Source organism: Schistocerca cancellata, chromosome 1 (genome assembly GCF_023864275.1).
Source record: "Schistocerca cancellata isolate TAMUIC-IGC-003103 chromosome 1, iqSchCanc2.1, whole genome shotgun sequence".
Taxonomy (NCBI): Eukaryota; Metazoa; Arthropoda; class Insecta; order Orthoptera; family Acrididae; genus Schistocerca; species Schistocerca cancellata.
In genome coordinates, this window is record NC_064626.1 from 515175704 (window position 1) to 515198463 (window position 22760).

At 37.7% G+C, this 22760-nt stretch overlaps 1 protein-coding gene across 1 annotated transcript in view; it reads left to right on the top strand.

The window, feature by feature from the left end:
• The window catches only part of LOC126178534 (erythroid differentiation-related factor 1), a 217413-nt gene extending 196222 nt beyond the window's left edge, over positions 1–21191 (top strand). Inside the window, exons 17-19 of the mRNA XM_049924539.1 lie at positions 8492–8649; positions 8790–9180; positions 20900–21191. Coding sequence (XP_049780496.1) covers positions 8492–8649; positions 8790–9180; positions 20900–21041 — 691 coding nt within the window. The 3' untranslated portion in view covers positions 21042–21191. The remainder of the gene's footprint in view (positions 1–8491; positions 8650–8789; positions 9181–20899) is intronic.
• The last annotated feature ends 1569 nt before the right edge of the window (positions 21192–22760 follow it).

Sequence of the window (22760 nt, forward strand, 5' to 3'; positions counted from 1 at the left end):
CTAGTCAAATCATGCAATATCCAGATTTTTGGGGAGTTGGTATGCGACAGTGGTTGGCATACACATCATCAAGGATCTGGTAGACCCTGTGAGACCATCATGAGGGAGGATTTCTGTCAATTGCACCAAGAACATTGTAACCCCCTTGACATCTACGAGTTGTTATTACCTTTTTACTTCCTGTTTCTTCGCCATTATGATATGTAGTTTCAGAGCACAGTTTTCTTTCTTCTAAATGTAATATCATGGTTTTTCCAGTGAAACAGTTGTTGGCAAGTTCTGCTAAAAGTAAATCATGGTGAACTCTGTCAAAAATTTTGGAGACATCTGAGAATACTCCTGTTGTTTTTTGTTTATCCTTTCTAATACAAAATATGCAAACTCTGCTGGCGTTGGTGTAATGCTCCAACTGGTTGTGAAACCATGCTGGAAATCTCCTAATATGCTAGCCCACTTATAATTTTCCAAGAGACCTTTCGTCATTTCTTTTTCTGGACTTATATGCTAAAAGCTGTGAATAAGTTAACAGACTGACAGTTCTTCACATCCTTACATTGTCTCCCTCCTCCCCCCCTTTAAATATAAAGGTTTGACTTTGACTACAGCCAGTTCCGTCTTGTCAGAGAAAGTGCCTTCTATTAGAAGACAGCTTATTAGATGAACTATTAGCTCTTGTCAGAGAAAGTGCCTTCTATTACAAGACAGCTTATTAGATGAACTATTAGCTGTTTACGTTTTACATTAAAAATGAAGAGACTCCACCCAAGTCTGCAAGATTTTTTTTTATTCTTAAGGCTGTAGAATAATTCCAAAATGTCATTAATGACTACCACATGTATCTTACTACAGTCAAACCTCGATATATCGAATCTGTAAGAAAGACAAAATGTGTTCGGTATGTTGAGGGTTCGATACAATGAGGTTTCTGGTAGGAGGGGGTTTTACAACCAGTGATTTTTTTTATTACTGTGCTGTGATTTGTTTCACGATTTTGTATGCTATAGGTCTATGTTTACTTTTGGTAATATAAGAAAGGAATCAAGATAGATTGTTATGCATATTGTTTTATTTCTTCTGAGATAGACAACAATTTATAAGTTTAAAATAAAATATTTTCATCATAATAAAACTAAATTCCATAAAAGAATACCAAGTATGTACAGCAACAATTTATAAGTTTAAAATAGAATATTTTTGTCATAATAAAACTAAGTTCCATAAAAGAATATGAAGTGCGTATATAAAAATTTCCAGTAATCATTGGCTCTAAAAGTTATCTGTAATTTTGCTCACTTTAAACTTTTGATCAGCTTTGAGTCAGTTTCATTGTCTGTGATTATGATGGCTGAGAATACATTACCCTCTATCTTCTCACGCTTGCTCTGATTATGTTGAGAGGTGCCTTGGCCTGCCTGGCCGTCACTGGTGGTGTTTCTTCGACCTCCCTCTCACTCTCTTCCCCTTCCTCATCGTCATTGTTGCTGCCTTCTTTTTTATTTGCTGTCTTCACACAGCCAACGATCTTGGCCTCTGTTTGTGATTTTGCTACTGTAACATCATTGTCCACATCTACAAGATCTTCAAAACGAACTTGGGCAGTGTTAAAATGAGTCACCAATTTTGTCCATTCGGATTGAAGGATTCTGACAATAGGTGTCTCCTCCAAGTACTGTATAAAATAAAAACTTAAATTAAAATTCCCGTAAAACATTGTCAGAATCAAACTAAGATTTTACGTGCTTAAGTATGAAACTCACCAGATGCCTATTTTCATCTGTCATTGAAAATCCACATGTTCAGAAACAATTGATGATGATCATCAATATTGCATACTGTCATTCAGACCACTTCATACCTGTAGTTTTCTTTGGTGTTCTTAATTATTCCTTGATTAAGGGTTGCAATTTTGACGTAGTGTTCGGTGGTAAAAATAGTAATGTCACTTATTTTAATGGAGGACAGCATTTTGTGTACTGCAGTTGTCCACAAACAGGTTTTCCAATCATAAGTGGCTTGAGTTTTTCTGCACTAGTCATATTTGCTGCTAACAGAATGACAACACAATCTTTGCTTAGCTTGCCTCTGTAACATTTTTCTCCTTGGAAAGTCAAAGTTTTGTGTGGAAGATATTGTACATGTACATTTATACTCCGCGAGCCACCCAACGGTGTGTGGCAGAAGGGCCGGCCGCGGTGGTCTAGCGGTTCTGGTGCTGCAGTCCGGAACCGCGGGACTGCTACGGTCGCAGGTTCGAATTCTGCCTCGGGCATGGGTGTGTGTGATGTCCTTAGGTTAGTTAGGTTTAAGTAGTTCTAAATTCTAGGGGACTTATGACCTAAGATGTTGAGTCCCATAGTGCTCAGAGCCATTTGAACCATTTTTGTGTGGCGGAGGGCACTTTACGTGCCACTGTCATTACCTCCCTGACCACTGTGTCAGCATTTGGCTGTGGTATCATTGTACATACATAACATATCACCCTCCTGAATGCTAATGCTTGTGTTTCCTCATTGAAGTTCCTATTTTTCCTTCTAGTAGCACTCAATTTTCCTCACAAGGAGAAAAGCACCAAGTTCTTCACGAAGGAAACTTCTTAGAAATTTGGAATCCAAACCCAGGTGCTCCACATGACAGTAAGGCTCGATTAGCCTCAAATATAGAAGTGGACACATATATTTAATCTGTACAGATTTCTGACTCATACCCCAGAAAATTGTGATGAAAGAAGAATCTACTGAATCTTAATTTATCAGCTGCCAGAGGCTGTAGGGTGGTTTTTTTTTTTTTTTTGTGTGTGTGTGTGTGTGTGTGTGTGTGTGTGTGTGTGTGTGTGTGTGTGTGTGTGTGTCATCTATTTTCGACAAATGCCTTGATAGCCAAAAGCTTATATTGTGACAGTCTTTTTGTGGTGCCTATATGCGACTCAGAATCTCCGCTATATGGTGAGTAGAGCTTTACATAATATTGTTACATTCCATCCTGGATTTTCCATTGTTTGAATCTTAATTTATGGCATATGGCTTTAATCAAAGTATGTGACACCTGAGACAGATTCAACTACCATTTCTATTCGACGCATTACTTCATTCTACTTTTATTTCCTTTCTCTGTTCTTTTTATCACCAAGGATTTGGAACTTCTGTTATAGTAAACAAAATGACCCACCCTTATGTTCTTGACAGAGCAAGATTTTCAAATTCAAAGAGGCATCACCTAATCTTCATACATGCATTACTACTTCTTCAAAAGCTTGGTTGCAAAAGAAAGTTCGGTTTCATCAATTATAACACTAATTTTTACAGTGCAAGATGCAATTGCTTCAAATTACACAACCATATAAATATGTGCTCATCTTTATAGATTGTGGCACCCCAAAGGGTAAAATTTCCTCACTTTAATTTATTCTGGAACTTTATAAAGCAAAAATATAGATTTACATATAAATATTTATCTTCCTACTACGCACTGTGAAAGCTCTAGGTCCAAGTGACAAAGATGTTACTCACAGGGAAAAAAACGTAATTTTGATCAACATAACAGTGAAATGCAGCTTTACATATACAGGTTGAACTCGAACTCCACAGACAAAAGTAGGAGATGTTCAGGGACATTTAATGAGTATTTTGGTATAAGAAACTTTTATCTCTAATGGCTCATTGCAGCATAATAATGTAATTATGATTTATTTGGTTTATTACACCATTATCTTCTTTTTTACAACAGTACCTTCACAACAGACAGAAGCTTGTAACACACCGTCATCAAAATGAACAACACAAAAAACAGAGTAATGCAACTACTCCCACATGGAAAGTACTACAATGTGGCTGCCACCACTGTAGGAACAGTTCAGTAAAGTGTCATCACGCAATTCTTCCATTGCACTCTGTGAACCCATACACGAGATGCGTATCAGTCAACTCTTCATCAGTACACCTACCCCTACAGCCGTGTGTTCTTTTTGATGTACAACTAACACTACCAGAAAAACAATTCCAAGACAGTAATTAGCAGTACTAAATGCAAACTTGAAGACAAAGAGTAAATTAGGCATTACTGTTGACAACAGCTAGTACCATGAGTTAATGGAACAAGTTTGTTTCGAAACAAGACACACAGCACATATTGTCAACATATGCATTGTTGTGCAGATATTTTCAGTACAAAACAAATTAAAAGAAAAAAATGAGCATAAAAAATCACATGAATTGCAATTATTCTGTACCAGTCAACCAGAAACGAAGATTCTTATTTCAAAATTGTGAGGAAATATCACCAAACAACTTCAAAAATATTGTTGACATCATTAGGGTTCTACCTGTAAAATTATATTTTAACTTCTGTGAACACATTTTCTTCCACTGAACCAAAAAATGCAGATGTATTTCTCAACTCTAATAAATCACACGAGGTCACAGATATCAGTGTAAATAATACTGACACATTAAATGACAAACAGTAAATAACGAGTACTTACAGGGCCTCCTATGTGTCAGGAGTTAAATGTAGCATCAATGTGTACATATATGTGAGCAAGTGAAACGTTTAGCTACTATGTTCTACATCTGTCTGTGTCAGTTACACAAGTTCCAGAACATTCAATATTGCTGCTGAAATATATGAAAATACATATCTTAAATTACTTCTGATGCCAACTGCAGAGTTATGTCTCTCATAGTGTTTTTGAGTACCAATAATGTAACGGCCATTGAAATTGAACAATAGCCCTGTGTAGCACATGGTCTCCATGTCATTAGCAAGCAGGTGCAGCGTTAACTGGTGCAAATTATTTTGTGAAGTCATCAAAATGACCATGTGGAAGAGTGCACTGTGCAAGCATTCCTCGCGTGTGCAAGCATCCCTCGCCAATGGTGACTTGTCAGAGAAGCAGCAGTAGAGGTTTATGGGAAACTTTCACTTTATGAATAAGAAATCATCAGCCCATTACTAGACATATACCTACCAATTCTGGAAACCATAACAATGTATTCACATAAAGAGGCACAGAATCCTTAGTGCAGGAGCCTTGTTGATTCATAATAATGTTTGCCAACATACAACCAGGCAAACAAGAGAGGTATTCTGGCATGATGCATCTGATCAACCAGTATAACACTAATCTTTTTCCCAGAAATTCCATATGGTTTTACAATTTCAATTAATTTACTTATTTATGTGTTTTGTGGACACTATTTCCATAACTTTCTGTGATGTAAACTGTGACTGCATATTTATTACTATTATACCTTCTGTCAGTCAAAATATGGGTGCATTTGACTATTTACACAACAGGGTTTTTAGTTTAACCTTTACTTTAACCCCAGTATTTACAGATACCGCCTATACATAAATTCTACAATATTACAAAGTGGATCATCAAATAGAAACTATTTAAATTGTTTTTAAAACTGTTTTTATTACCTATCAAAACCTCCAATTTACAGTGGAAGCAGTCCAGTTTTTTATGGCTGCACACTTTGCTCCTTTAAAGTGCATAGATAAGGAAAGGCTGTGCAACGCAAAGCTTATTTTTATTCTTCCTGTTATATTTATGAATGTTATATTTATGAATGCCATATTATTTATTAATTATGACTGGTTCTTCATGATAAACTTCATAAGAGACTAAATGTATTGTTAGGCTGTCATTAGTACAACTAGTTTTTTTTTCAACAGTTGCCTGTGAGAGGATAAAGGATGGACATTAGATATTTTGTGAGTTTTAAAATTTTCCCACTGAACTAAATGTTCAAATTTTGGGCTTGCAGTCAGACATCGCCCAATTCATCACACGATCCCTCAAGTGGGCACCCGCCACTCATCCCCAGTCGAGCCATCAAAGACCGATTATGAGCTGCTCTGGTTCACAAAACACAGTGCACTGCAAGCACTCTGCACATGCATCAAAATCATTTATGAGAAACTCCCAAGTTAGTCTGCGTTAAAAACATCATCTGGTTTGTAATCTTGCAGGATCCTCTGTAGTTTGAACTTTTGCGCATCGCAGATTTTGTTATCTACACTGGCACTTTCCCCATTTATTCTTTGGAAAACAATACCCTGTGTTCCCTGAAATTTTTTGTTATCACCCATTACTTGCACGATACTTACCATATCTCAACGCTGCTGCAAAATAATCTGCCTTTTCCTTCAAAATAAGTCCATGAATGTTCATGTTATTGTTCCCCTATTGTTGGAACTTCTGCACTAAACACTTGTCTAACCTGTAAACTGAGCCTTTCATTGTCATTCCCGATCTGTCCCTTCATCTGTGATAATCATGCAGTCTTCAGTCTTGATTATTATCAACAGCGAGCTTGCTGGAATCCCAAACTCTGCAGCTATGTCTTTGTTTTTCTTCACTCCTACTTTCACTTGTCAATTAACTTTTGCTTTTCAGCAGTTGTCAGACATTTCTGCCTAGACCTCATGGCTGGCACTTACAGCTCACACGCAGTTGAAGCAAACACTGCCCTAAAAACACACCTGCACGTAGGGTGTGTGAAGTGCAACGAGATACAGATCTCACTGACACATCAATGCAGGGAGGGGAGGGACTGGGATTTCCCTGTTTGTGACACTTCAGTATACAGAGGTACTTTATGGCAGACTTTGATATATAGAGGTGACTTCAATATGAAAAGTTTTGTCCACAGAACTTCAATATGTAGAGGTAAAATCTGCCCTTCTCAAGTCTTCCATAAACTTTGATATCCTGTTGGGTTTTCTATGAAGTATCAGAGTTTTGGGCTTTCAAGGGAAGGGAATGAAGAAAAAATTCATACAGACAGGATGTCATTATCTAGGTTCAATATATTTAGTTTTGGCTGTACAGTTTGCTTCATTACTGAACTATTGTCATCAGTATTGTGTGTATTGTTTCACATAATTATCAATATTATCAGCATCTATAAAATAATAAGTAAAAAGGATTGCTAACAAGGAAGGCATAAACTTATTGTTAAACATTAAATATATGTTATTAATTTTAGTTTTGGTTGCATTTAATCACATTTGATTTACTGCAGAACAGCAAGATACTGAAATAGTACCTGAAATTTACAATCTTCTGCCTTCCTAGATAAATCTACATTACTGTATTTGTAAAAGCTAGACATAGTTTCAGCTATTTAGTTTTGCTGCTGTAATGCCTAATTTAAAACTTCTAGTGTGTTTTGTTTTTCTGAAAAAAGGGGGGAAGAGGGTAGGGTGTTGTCCACAAGAGCAATTGCTTTTGTGACATAGTATTTAGTTTTTGCCTTTGAGACAGAATTTGTCTTTACTGTGTTGTCTGTCTAACTTGTTGTTGAGTGTTGCTAAAATCTTTGTAATTACAAGTCCATCCCAGCAGAGAGATTGTGAGCAGAATTCAATATTCACCCTAAATTGCCTTTTTTGTCAAATTTTTAAATTATGAGTACATTATCATCTCATATCCTTATTCACATTTTGTTTGTTCATGATCATAGAGGTCAACAAGACAGTGTTGAACAGAAACAAAGATTAAATTGTAATTTTTCAGTGTGTGTGGTCTTCCCTTAAGCAGTCAATCACTACCCGTTTTGTGTCATTCCAGAAAACATTCTTTGTTGTTGAGAGAAAGAGAATGCAAGGCTTTGAACCATTTCACTAAACTATTAAGTCAATGATATGGATTTAAACCAAATTAAAAATAATTTATTTTCAAATTAAAATTGCATAACCCCTGCCCCTCCCCCCACCCCTCTTTTTATAAACTAGAAAAGACATTCTGTGCATTGGAAGTAACACCAACCAGTTGCAAAAATGCGGGTTTATTAAGCCTTAACATGGTTTTAATGGTTTATAACAGTCTTCTTCAGATGATGTAGGAAGTAAAATCACATTACCTATAGTCAGAGTGGGAGTTGTTGACATTTTATCCACTTAATCACCATATAAATACATTATAAAATGGTGATTGGATAACATGTACTAGAAAGAGCTGATGATTCCCACTTTGACTATTGATAGTATGATTTTACATACTAAATCATCTGTAGAAGACTACCATGGAAACCAAGGTCAGGGTTTAATAAACTTGTGTTTTTGCAACTGGTTGGCTGTTATTTCTAATGCACTGAAGCTGTTGCATGCACAGTTGCTGTAGCACAGTCATGTTCAAAATCTTAGTAGAGAAATCTTCTATACTTACGTAGATTCAGTGTTTCAGTTCACGGTGTTTGAGTTTGATGTTATAGATCATTTTGATTTTGAATATCTATTCATTTTAAGTATTCACATTTCAGATGCCAATGTGATGTTCAGGCCTCTGCACAAGTACACATGAGAGAAATTAAGGTGTCAGACTAGTGAGTTTGTTAGAAAGATAATGTGTGCACTTATTCTTATACATTTGAACTGTTGTTAATTACCCTATTTTATTAGAATTAAGTCCAGGTCTTCAAAATTGACAAACACTTTTGTGGCACTACTGTCAGGGAGTTTTTTATCTTATTTGTATGTTCTTCAGGTCACTTAGTGCAGATGATGCAAAGCGTAGAAATGTATTACAGCTGTCAAGAATGCATTATGAAAAGGCCAGTGCTCTGCTTCTGCAGCTCGAGCATCCTTCAGATTTCTTACGTGTGCAGCTGGAACGCATTGCTCTTTGCGAATTTTTAGCAGAAGGTTTGTTTCATGTTATTTATGATTCTCAAATAAATATTTTTATTTTTGTAATATACTTTTGAATATGGTTGTAACTGTTTTAGAACTGTGAAACTGCTGTGATTTTCATTTGAGTGAATTGTATTTTTCCACTAATGTAGGAACTCCTACTGTTGGTGGAAAAGTGAAACACTATCAGGCAGCATTAGAACTTATGCAGCAGTGTTTGCCAATTCTATTGATAATGACAGAAAGAATGACCTCCCACAAAGGAGAAGTGAACAGCCATTTAACAATCAACAATGCTGCAAAAACTGCAGCTGAAAGTGGCACCTGCGAAGAAAGTGTTCAGCGGCGGCAACAGAAAACAAAAAGTCATGTTGATGAAAAAAATGAAGAAAGAAACAAAGAAAGCCATGAGGGAATAATTGTTGAAGAGGAGGACAGTGCTGAGAGGACTGAAGAACAGCAGCTGCTGAAGCTTTTGAAAGAGCGCCTTCAGTATGTGTTACTCAAGCTCACTAAGATATACATTTCAAAAACAAAAAAAGAGTAAGTATTTTATTTCTGTTTGATTTATCACTTACTCTCTGCAAGCCGTATTTTCAGTATTTGTTTTCTATTATTTTAGAACCATATATGAAAATATTATAAAATGCATTGCAAACACACTTGTTAAATTTGAAATGAAATTCAAAATGGTATAGAACCTGCAGTTGATTCACTGAACATGTGAGTTGTCCGAGCAGAAGACCACTAAAGGAGCAGTAAAGCTATACATGATAAACCTGAAGTCCACAACAAAATTTTTGATGTTATTCAAAACTGCTTTCTGAGCATTTTGGTTCACTAGACCCATGATCTTTGTTGGCCCATTACAGAGTATTCATGTAATTGTGATTTTTTTCGGTTGGTTACACCAGTTACCATTTTTTTCTGTGAAAACACCTTCATAACAGTGAGAAGGCATTGAGTAGTGTAACAATCCTCATTTGCAAAAGTATGGTGCTGTGGCATTGTTGCTGTGGGAACAGCTCCACTAACATCTTTTGCTTCTCTTGTATTGTGTTTGTTACCTTCTTAACATCCTCTCTTCAGCAAATACAACATACATTTGTTTGTGACATGATGCCCTGGGTGCAGTACTTAGCAAACTTTGGTTAAAAAATAACTACTTAGGGGCTAATTGCAGACCGGTGCAAAACCATTCCTTCAGCCAACTCTTCATCGGTAAACTTATCTATTCTGCTGTGTAGAACCGTTAACATACAACTAAATGTGACAGAAAGACAAACCTGAGACACAACTGAACAACACCCAGTATAAGCAAGAGGGTGAAGAGTAAAGTGGATATTACTGTTGTCAGCAGCTATTATCATGAGGAAAAGGAACAAATTTGTTTCCAAATAATATACATGATGGTGCATACCATCAACATTTGCATTGTTGTGCAGGTATTTTCAGTGTGCTACAGATACAATGATAGATGAGAGCATGAAATCAAGTGAAATGCTATTTGTAATGAGCCACTAGAGACTGTGGGTCGCTCATACTGAAATACTCCTCCAAAATGCCTTTGAAGGAGTTCCATTTCTCCTTTTACACCATCACCATCACACTGTGTAATCTCGCATTGGGGGGGGGGGGGGGGGGGGGAATCTTCTGTAATACCTAGCACCCCTTTTAAACAAACTGCAGGTGTCAGTTGGCGGTGGGTAATTTTCATTTGTGGAGGATTTTAGATTTTCCACTTATCTACATTGTGATTTGAAGCACATGCACTGCAGACAGTTTGTGAATATTGCAGATTAAAAACTAAGCTGTGGACCATGAATTTTGACAGTGCAGAATGACAAGCAAGTCACCTCCAAGACCATAATAAAATGCACAGTTTTTAAGAATGGAAGCGTGCCTTTGTTCTATCTACCCTTTAGTGTTGATTAGTAATACCACGAAGGACACAGTAACATACACTGACAAAAAATCATGTGCATTTTTCATTCCCTTGATGTTTTGTAATAGTGTGTTCTTGCTCTTATTTTGGTGCGATACTCTTTTCTTGTTGGTAATTTTATCAGACAAATGTGTGATTCCAAAAGAGGAGCAGCAGCCTTTCAAGTAGTTGCAGGAGCAACAGTCTGGATGATTGGCTGATCTGGCCTTGTAACACTGACCAAAACAGCATTGCTTTGTTGGTACTGCGAACAGCTGAAAGAAAAGGGAAACTACAGCCATAGTTTTTTCCTGAGGGCATGCAGCTCTGCTGTGTGGTTACATGATGATTGCATTCTCTTGGGTAAAATATTCTGGAGGTAAAATAATCCCCCATTCGGATCTCCAGGTGGCGACTATAAGGAGGATTTGTCACCGGAGAAACAAAACTGGTGTTCTACGGATCAGAGCGTGGAACATTAGATCCCTTAATCAGGCAGATTCGTTAGAAAATTTGAAAAGGGAAATGGATAGGGTGAAGTTAGATATAGTGGGAATTACTGAAGTTGTTCCCTGGCAGGGGGGACAGGACTTGTGGTCAGGTGAATACAAGGTTATAAATACAAAAGCAAATAGAGATAATGCAGGAGTAGATTTAATAATGAATAAAAAAATTGGAATGTGGGTAAGCTACTACAAACAGCTTGGTGAATGTAATATCGTAGCCAAGATAGACGTGAAACCCACACACACCACTGCAGTACAAGTTTATATGCCAACTAGCTCCACAGAGGATGAAGAGATGGAAGAAATATATGATGAGCTAAAAGAAATTATTCTGATAGTTAAGGGAGACGAAAATTTAATAGTGATGAGGAAAAGGAAGAGAAGGAAAAATAGTAAGTGAATATGGACTGGGGGAAAGGAATGAAATAGGTAGTCACCTGGTCGAATTTTGCACAGAGTATAATTTAATCATCACTAACACTTGGTTTAAGAATCATGATAGAAGGTTATATATGTGGAAGAGACCTGGAGAAACTAGAAGGTTTCAGATTGATTATATTATCGTAAGACAGAGATTGTGGAACCAAACCTTAAAGTGTAAGGTGTTTCTAGGGGCTAATGTGATCTCTGGCCACAATCTGTTGGTTATGACCTGTAGATTAAAATGAAGAAATTGCAAAAAGATAGGAAATTAAGGATCTGGGACTTGGATAAGTTGAAAGAAACAGAAGTTGTTGAGTTTCAGTGGGAGCATTAGGCAATGATTGGTGATAATTGGGGAATACAGGAGAAGATGAATGGGTAACTGTGAGAGATGAAACAGTGAAGGCAGCAGATGATCAAATAGATTAAAAAAAAAAGCCTAGTATAAAACCTTGGATGCCACAGTAGATACGGAATTTAATTGGTGAAAGGAGAAAATATAAAAATGCAGTAAATGAAGCAGACAAAAGTGAATGAGATTGAAAGGAAGTGCAAAATGGCTAAGTAGGGAAGGCTAGAAGACAAATGTAAGGATTTAAAAGCTAGGTGGAAGATAGACACTGCCTACAGAAAAATTTAAGAAACCTTTGGAGAAAAGAGAAGCAGATATATGAATATCAAGAGCTTTGGTGGCAAAACCAGTCCTAAGCAAAAAAGGGAAAGCTGAAAGGTGCGAGGAGTATATAGAAGGGTTATGCAAGGGAGATATACTTGAAGGGAATATTAGAGAAATGGAAGAGGATGTAGAAAAAGATGAGATGGGTGATATGATCCTACAAGAAGAATTTGATAGAGCACTGAAAGAAGTAGGAGGACACAAGGCCCCAGGAGAAGATGACGTGTCAGAACGACTGATAGCCTTGGGAGAGCTGGCCTTGAAAGAACTCTTCCATCTGGTGTGCAAGATATATGAGACAGATGTCATACCCTCAGACGTCAAGAAGAACATAATTATTCCAGTTCCAAAGAATGCAAGTACTGATATGTGTGAGTATTACTGACCTATCAATTTAATAAGTCATGATTGCAAAATACTAACACGCATTCTTTACAGTTGAATGGAGGAACTGGTAGAAGTCAACCTCAGGAAAGGTCAGTGTGGATTCTGGAAAAATGTAGGAACATGCGAGGAATACTGACCATACGACTTCTTTTAGAAGATAGCTTAAGGAAAGGCAAACATACATTTATAGCATTTGTAGACCTAGAGAAAGTATTTGACAATGTTGACTGGAACACTCTTTGAAATTCTGAAGGTAGCAGGGGTAAAATACAGAGAGTGAAAGGTTATTTACAACTTGTGCGGAAACCAAACAGCAGCTACAGGAGTCGAGGGACATGAAGGGAAGCAGTGGTTGAGAAAGGATTGAGACAGGGCTGTAGTCTACCCCAATGTTATTCAGTTTGATCCTTGAGCATGCAGTGAAGGAAACCAAAGAAAATTTTGGAGAAGAAATTAAAGCCCAGGGAGAAGAAATAATAATAATAATAATAATAATAATAATAATAAATTGATACAGTTCCTAAACATAGTTATGAAAAACTGGAAAACCACACTTAATATCCAAACAAACTCTAATAATATCACATCACAACCAATACAGATTAAGCATGGAATATACCAAGGAGACTCATTAAGTCCTTTCTGGTTCTGTCTTGCTCTGAACCCACTATCCGACATGCTAAATAATACAAATTACGGATATAATATTACTGGAACATACCCACACAAAATCACACATTTGCTATACATGGATGATCTAAAACTACTGGCAGCAACCAATCAACAACTCAACCAATTACTAAAGATAACAGAAGTATTCAGCAATGATATAAATATGGCTTTTGGAACAGACAAATGTAAGAAAAATAGCATAGTCAAGGGAAAACACACTAAACAAGAAGATTACATATTGAATAACCACAGTGACTCCATAGAAGCGATGGAGAAAACAGATGCCTATAAATATCTAGGATACAGACAAAAAATAGGAATAGATAATACATATATTAAAGAAGAACTAAAAGAAAAATATAGACAAAGACTAACAAAAATACTGAAAACAGAATTGACAGCAAGAAACAAGACAAAAGCTATAAATACTTATGCTATACCAATATTGACCTACTCATTTGGAGTAGTGAAATGGAGTAACACAGACCTAGAAGCACTCAATACACTTACACGATCACAATGCCACAAATATAGAATACATCACATACATTCAGCAACAGAAAGATTCACATTAAGCAGGAAGGAAGGAGGAAGGGGATTTATCGACATAAAAAACCTACATTATGGACAGGTAGACAATTTAAGAAAATTCTTTCTAGAACGAGCAGAAACTAGCAAAATACACAAAGCAATCACTCATATAAATACATCGGCTACACCACTGCAATTTCATAACCACTTCTACAACCCTTTAGATCACATAACATTAACAGATAGGAAGAAAGTAAATTGGAAAAAGAAAACACTACATGGCAAGCACCCGTATCAACTAACACAGCCACACATCGGTCAAGACACATCCAACACATGGCTAAGAAAAGGCAATATATACAGTGAGACGGAAGGATTCATGATTGCAATACAGGATCAAACAATAAACACCAGATATTACAGCAAGCATATTATTAAAGATCCCAACACCACAACAGATAAATGCAGACTTTGCAAACAACAAATAGAAACAGTAGATCACATCACAAGTGGATGTACAATACTAGCAAATACAGAATACCCCAGAAGACATGACAATGTAGCAAAAATAATACATCAACAGCTTGCCTTACAACATAAACTTATAAAACAACATGTTCCCACATACAAGTATGCACCACAAAATGTACTGTAGAATGATGAATACAAATTATACTGGAACAGAAGAGCTTCTGTAAAGTTTGGAAGGTAGGAGACAAGGTACTGGCAGAAGTAAAGCTGTGAGACTGGGCGTGAGTCGTGCTTCGGTAGCTCAGATGGTAGAGCACTTGCCCGCGAAAGGCAAAGGTCCCGAGTTTGAGTCTCGGTCGGGCACACAGTTTTAATCTGCCAGGAAGTTTCATATTAGTGCACACTCCGCTGCAGAGTGAAAATCTCATTCTACAAATAGTAATATTTTGTGAAGTTGTGCTCATTATTCCACTGTCAGTTGTTACAGTTTCTGATGGAATTGGGTGAAGAGTATGGAAGCTTTATACAGGGTGTCTCTCCTATGGTTCATCAGGTGTATTTTCTCTGGGTTTCTACAGATATTTGCAATTTAGATTTTGCAATATGAAGCTGGAGTCACCCCAAAGAAATACTGGTTATCGGGTCTTTCATGCGATACCCAGTGTTGGTGGGTATTTGTTTCCTGTTAATAGCTAAATGGTTTTTAAAGTGGGATTTTACATGCCCATACAATTGAGGAGTCCCAGATTAGTCAAATGTGATATTTATGTTATCAATTTATAGTAACACGGACAGTAAAACACATAGTGACAACAGTGCCCTGGCCCGCGCTGATTATTCCCGCCACACAGCAGTGCTGTTCAGTTGCTGCTGATTATGATGCAAACTTTGCATCATAATCAGGAACTGTAATATCATATAAATTTCTAGTTGTGTGATGAATGGCAGCTAGCTCTAAATGTAGAAAAATGTAAGTTAACCCAGATTAGTAGGAAAAAGAAGCCCATAACGTTAGCATACAGCATTAGTAGTGTGTTACTTCACAGAGTCACATCGATTAAATATCTAGGCTTAATGTTGCAGAGCAATAAGAAATGAAACAAGCATGTAAGGATTGTACAAGGGGGCATTCAATAAGTAATGCAACACATATTTTTTCTGAAAGCAGGTTTGTTTATTCAGGATTCCAGTTGACCGTAGTATTCCCCACACTTTTCGCTACAGAGTCCTATTTTTTAACATAATCTTCGCTTGTGCCATCTACTAGTAGGGCTTGTATACCCACATGGTACCAGTCTACTTGTCCACAGTGGAGCCAGTGTCTTGCTGCATCAATAACCTCCCAACCATCCATGTATTGCTTCCCAAGGAGTGTACCGTTCTTTGGGCCAAATAGATGGAAATCTGAAGTTGTGAGATCCAGGCTGTAGGGTGGATGAGGAAGAACACTCCAATGAAGTTTTGTGAGCTCTTCTCAGGTTTGCAGACCAACAGGGATGTCCATTTAAGCAGTGAGGTGTTTGATTGTGACCCATTGATCACCTTGAATGAGAATGTCTGCCAGGAATAACAGCTACATGCGTCCAGCTGGCACACGGGAGATCGGACAGGTTTGCAATCCCTTTTTGCGATGATGACAAATGCCTTGGCCAATGACTCATTGTGCTTTTGTATGCTGCCAGGCCTCCTTAGACATTCTGCAAGTGGTTGTGAATATCTGTGATTGATGCTGTTGTTTTCCACCAAAAATGCCATTTTGGAGGCTACGTATAGTGCCGCCACCTGTTGGAGCTTCGTGAAACTTTAAGAGCTGAAGCAGGAAAGTTCCACAATCTCCCACAACAAATCACACATTTTTTTAAACTGAAATTGTCCTAGAAAAAAAATGTTGCATTACTTATTGAGCACCCCTTGTAGCAGGGAAGGCTAGTGGTCAGCTTTGGTTCTTTGGAAGGATTTTAGGCAAGTGTAGTTAATCTGTAGAGGAGGCTGCTTATGGGACACTAGTATGACCCATTCTTGAGTATCACTTGAGTGTTTGGGACCCCACATCAGGCAAGATTAAAGAAAGATGCCGAAGCAATTCAGAGGCGAGCTGCTAATTTTGCTACCGTTAGGTTTGGACAACACCATGGAGAAAATTTAGAGAAACTGTCATTTGAAGGCAACTCCAGAATGATTCTGCTACCACCAACATACATTTCACGTAAGTACCATGAAGATAAGAGAAATTAGGGCTTGTACAGAGGTTTATAGACAGTCACTTTCCCCTTGCTCTATTTGGGAGTGGAACGGGGAAAGGAAGTCATTAGTAGTGGTACAGGATACCCTCTGCCACACATTGTATGGTGACTTGCAGTGTATGTATGTAGATGAAGATGTATCTATATTTCAATCTACATCTGCCCCTTGTAATCATTTTCCTCTTCCTTTGACCCAGAACTAGTCTCTGGAGCTGACAGAAATGACCATGTCTTCAACCTGTTCTTTCAGCAGTCCTTCGTGAATCCATCTCTTTTCAATTACCTTCTTTGTATGGACGACAAGCCTAGATCAGTCCTGTGGGATAATATTTTCAATGGCTTCTTTTTTCAGCATTTCAATTTTTCTGGGTGTAACCTGCATTGCTACCTTTCAACTGGGTTCATACATTCTCAGCTACATTTAAATGAGCATGATATGGAGGAAGCTGGATTACACTTACATTTTTTAGCATTAGCCAGTTCTTTGACTTGGTAGCATGGAGCTTCTGGCCAATACAGTGCTACAAGTTCCATTAACTCCACTTAATTCATGCCACGTTCAGCTTTATCCGATGGAATATTTCTTTGCACCCAGAGCAGAATATCTGCTTTCCTCCATTGTATAGTTGGAGCTGTATGTACCACAAAAGAGTGGCATGGTGCATTGTCCATTACTATTGTTCAAATTATGAGAAATATTTTGCTGCAGAACATTAGAAAACCACTTCATGAAAACTTTGGTGTTCCTTTCCTCATGATAATTGCATTGCTTCCTGGAATGGAACAGCAGTAAACAGTTTGTAATGAAGCCATGAGCAGAGGCAGCATGAAAGACAGTTTTACTGCCACGATTTCCTAACTGTGATTTCGTTCCTTGTGCTTTGCTTTGACAATGTATGATACGCATTGAGCCAGGTCTTGTGCAGCCACACAATGTCTCTGAACAAAATGCTTCTCATGGCATTTAGGTATCAGCCTCTCTAGACTACTGTGTCACTTTTCTAGGTGATAAATGTCCAAGATGAAAAATTTTCTTACCAGAAACGAAGCCCATGAGGGCGAATTTGAAGTGATGACATACTCCCATTGAACAGCTCTGCTTCTTTCGGCTGAAAAGAAATTAAAGAAATTTATTCAAAGTAGGGTATTCCTTGTACTGATAGTAAGTATACACATGCTGGCACGTGTCGATACTGGTTACCCATCAGTCAACATTTTTTTCTTGCCAAAAAGTGAGGTAGTGTTGCTTCATCACTCATGTCTTCTCTTTCCTTCTGCTTCCCAATTCTCAGCACCATAGGTCAGTGAATGTTAAGTGCAGCAGCTGCTCTGTCAACCACTCTTTTAATGTCTAAAATTGGACTGCTACTATTGCAGTCGTTTTCAGAATAACTGTGCACAGAGCACACACTTTTACAGCCTTGTCCACGAATTGAAATTACTCTTCCAATGCTTGATATCTTCACAGTGGGAGAATGTAGCCTCGGATGATGCCGTTTATTGTGAATCTCATTTTCAGATATGCTGCACTATTATTATTATTATTAATGCAACACAAATACAGAAACATTCATTCACAACAAGTGACCACTGCAGAACACTTCAGTGCCAAAAAATACTTCACGATGAGAGCTGACAAACATAAATGCATCTAACGCGTGACACCACTTCATACTGTTTATACATGGTGTGGCGACAAGGAAGCTTTATTAAACAAACCCCTAGTGGCTTGACAGGGAAATCCAACTCGCCATTGGTGTCTGAGCAACAATGTCAAGTTACCTCTGTTGAGCCAATTTACAAAAGTCACAAGTAATTTTAAATGCACTATATATTACAGACAACAGCAAAATACTTTGGCATGCAAATTCAGGAAACAGCAGCAGCCATTAGAGTCTCACACAGTAACCCAAACGTAACCAATATATTGACAAGCACATTGTTAACACTATTCAAGTGATAACCTATGGAATGGAGATTGTATGGGAAAAACGCAAAATACGTGATAAGAAAAGAACAGAAACAGTTAATATGATGTTTATGGAATGAATACTAGGAATAGGAGAAACAGTACTATTGTGACTTATATATGAACTCACAAAACAGTCTTATTTTATAGAAAACATTAGATTTCAACACTGACCATATTGCACATGACCATGTCAGGAAAAAGGAGATTGACCTAGAGTTACCGTATTTACTCGAATCTAAGCCGCACTTTTTTTCTGGTTTTTGTAATCCAAAAAACCGCCTGCGGCTTAGAATCGAGTGCAAAGCAAGCGGAAGTTCTGAAAAATGTTGGTAGATGCCGCCACAACTAACTTCTGCCGTCGAATATATGTAGCGCTACACTGGCATAAATACTGGCGCCAAAGCATCTGCGTCAGTAAATAAATTTAAAAAAAGGGTGGAAGACGAGCTTTTTTTTCTCCGCCCCGAGTTTCGACCACTGCGTTTTCCTCCATTATCCAACGAAGTAAATACAAATTCCGTATTGTTCATCTTCGAATGTAGCAGAATTTCAATGTACTACGAAAATCCGACTGGCAATACTGTTTGGGATGCTTGTCAATATGGCCAACTATACGTTCTGAATTTTTTCATACCTGTGAGAAGAGATGGTTGCTAATAGGAACCTGATGAAATTTGAATCACATGCAGTATTCTCTTCACCATAAGAATAATACGAATGTAAACATTTTGTCATGTATTCTTTCCTGTTTGCTCCTATCTCATTTAAATCCTGTCTGCCTAATAAACTACGTAACTAGATTGAGACAACGGCAAAAGCGGAAGAATATACGTATCGTGTCATGTTTATATTCGTATTATTCTTATGCCTAATAGTGATACAGTCAGAAACGAAGCACGGCAACTGACTAGATTTTTAAATCTAAGATGACTCTAATTTCTGTGCAGAATTTGATGTACTAAAGAAGCGGCCGCAAAGATTTTCAAACGGAGAAAAATTTTCGCCTAACTCCGGTCAGAACATGTTCTATCATACGCAGTCCATTATTTGGTTCTTGATCATTATCAAAGAAAGCAGCAGCGTAAGTAACAGCAAATAGCAGTCTCTTGTCATTGTTTCGCTAATGAGACGATTCCTCTTCCTCCTTTTTTTTTTTTTTTTTTTTTTTTTGTAAGCGGCGAAAAGCAAGCCATGCCGCGAGCGGCGACAGGCTGTAAACACGCACTATCAGAATACGACAAACAATGCATGACACAGTACAGTAACGCATTTTCAGCTTTGAGTGACGTAAACACCTATAACAAAGAGAACGGCACTTATCAGATCAAAGCAAAATAAGCAATCGATTCAAACCAGACGAAGCACGTGAAAAAGGAAGGGTACCCGTATAAATACGGACGGAGCGCCTGACGCATAGCAATGGCTACCTGGTAAAGCTTAACTGCTAAGCTTACGACTCGAACCAAACTACTGTAGGTGTATCGTCATTCATTCGACCTAAATTGTGTATCATATTACAATGGACCAACTTTGTTTCGATTTGGAGGTGCGGCCTAAAACTTTTCTCTCCCCTTGAATTTTGAGTCTCAAATTTCAGATGCGGCTTAGATTCGGGATTTTTTTTTCCCCTTTATTTCGAGTCACATTTTGCAGGTGCGGCTTAGATTCGAGTAAATACGGTATACAACACATCAGGCAAAATGGATGACAGCTTTACCAGAGAATACAGAATCAGAGTCGTGTAGCAACAAGAAGCACTATACGTGAGTTTTATCATAAAATATGAACCAACAACAAATTCCACAAACTGACGGAAGAGTGCAAATATGTGTGTGTGTGTGTGTGTGTGTGTGTGTGTGTGTGTGTGTGTGTGTGTGTGTGTAGAAGGATGTAAAAAGTACCACATTATAATGTGAGCAGAGAGAACAAAAACTGTAACAGACTATAGCAGAGACTAAAACTTGTAAAATTTGTGTACGAAAGCTCAATCTGAAGTCACTTTCTCATTCATAATAAACAAACAACTCATGAAGCAGTGCTACTTACAAGTACAGCAAAGCTTGCATGAAGCAATCAGGAATATTGGCTGGATTTGTGATAAAACTGCTCCTAGCTTGTGCACCACAGTAATGCATTTGCTCGCCCTTTGTTCCTTGTTTGTGAATGTTTGGCCTGAAACGATATGATATTGATGCCATAACCTCCATATTTGCTGGACATCAGATTCTTGTCCATTCCCAAAAATAAATAAATCCTTAAAGCAGACTGGATTGTCAGATGTTTAGTTTCCCTGACCAGCAGTTACTTTCCATAAAATAAAACATTGAAACACAATATGGCTGTAAATAAAAGCAACAAATTTGTTAAAGTTTTCTAAAAATGTTTCTGCATGTTTTTAAATTTTCCCCACTATCTTCTCACTATTTTAAACTCAATTTTTTTGGAATGTTATTGCAGGACAGAAGGTCAACATGCAAAGCAGTGTAAAAATTTGTACCGCCGATCTCTGGAGGATGGCACAGATCTGTTAAGCCAACTAACAAGCATTTTGACTGACATTGGCTCAGGTCAGACTGCTGTGAATGCAGCAGTGAGGTGATAGTTGCTCTTTGCAAGTGATGCTCCTACCCTTTTAAGTTATGTGTGCTTTTTGCAAGATTTTTTAAAGTTATATGTTGCAGAAAATGTGATATAGAAAATTGTGAAAAGTTAAATACCCCCCCCCCCCCCCCCTTTTTGTTTTTGTTTTAGATGGAACTCGTGGTTCAGGAAGTTGTGTTTCAGTTCTCATAATGTTGGACACATGTGATAGTTCTTGGACTGTTGTAGTGGACTGCAAGGCTTAGTGCCCTGAAAAAATATTGTGACTGTTCTATAATAAAGAAGTATTTTCATATCTCTTGTTGTGTATAGTGATTTTATCTGTAGCATGAGTGAGTTTTATTTATTGTTCTTACCCGTCATTTGGTTCCTTTTAGTTTTAATTTTTTTATGCATTTATTTTTGGCCTTTAAATAAAATTTTGTTCTCATGTAAGCTATCAAAGTAAAGTGTAATTGAAGCACTGTATACAGCCACAGATGGCTTGTCTCTAAACATTTTGTGAATGGTGGATATATGACAACGTAAATGTTTCACTGTACTCCTTTGATATTGTTTCTAAAATTTCCTGTATTGTATTTTGTATAATTACTTTCAGAAATATATGAGTATTGATTTAATTGTATTTTTGATATCATTTGTCTGTAAAGTGTGAGGTTACAGTATGTTGCACAAATGTAATACTATTGGCATGACTATCGATCAGTCCTACTTTGAAGAGCACCTTCACTGTAAGGAACACTGAATCAGATGACCCTGAAAATCTGAAGCAGAGAAATAAATACGAGGGTTGTTTTTTAAGTAAGGGCAGTTATTATTTTTAAAAAAAGATACAAATACTTTTGTAAAAAAACTTTTATTTTCTGATTCTACACACTTTTACCTATTTTTCTACGTAGTTGCCTTGTTTATTTAAGCACTTGTCATACCGTACAACTAAGTTTTTAATTCCCTCTTCAAAGAATTCGGCCGCCTGCTCCGACAGTCAAGAGTTCACGGCCGCTTTCACTTCGTCGTCGTCATTGAAGCGCTGCCCGCCAAGATGGTGTTTCAGGTACCGGAAAAGGTGAAAATTGCTAGGAGCAAGGTCGGGGCTGCATGGTGCATGGTCCAAAACTTCCCAGCCAAAAGAATCAATCAAATCCCGAGTCTTTTGAGAGGTGTGAGGCCTAGCATTATCATGCAGGAGCATAACTCCTTTTGTCAACGTGCCACACCTTTTGTTTTGAATTGCTCTGCGGAGCTTCTTTAGAGTTGCACAGTCGGCATCTGAGTTGATTGTCGTTCCTCGTGGCATAAAGTCCATTAGCAAAATACCGCGCTGGTCCCAGAACACAGTTGCCATAATCTTGCGCTTTGACAGCATCTGTTTGGCTTTGACCTTGACGGGTGAGGTTGTGTGTCGCCATTCCATCAATAGTCGCTTGCTTTCGGGAGTGATATGGGATACCCATGTTTCATCTCCAGTGACAATTTGACTCAACATGTCATCCCCTTCTTCCTCGTAACGAATCAAAAAGTCCAATGAAGTGGCAAATCTCTTCCCTTTGTGGTCCTCTGTGAGGAGTCTGGGTACCCACCGAGAGCACAGTTTCTTAAAGTTTAGGTTTTCAGGCCCAATTTTGTACAAAACTGATCTTGAAATGTGTGGAAATTCCAAAGAAAGAGTGGAAATTGTGAATCTTCTGTCCTCACGAATCTCTGTTTCGACTGCAGC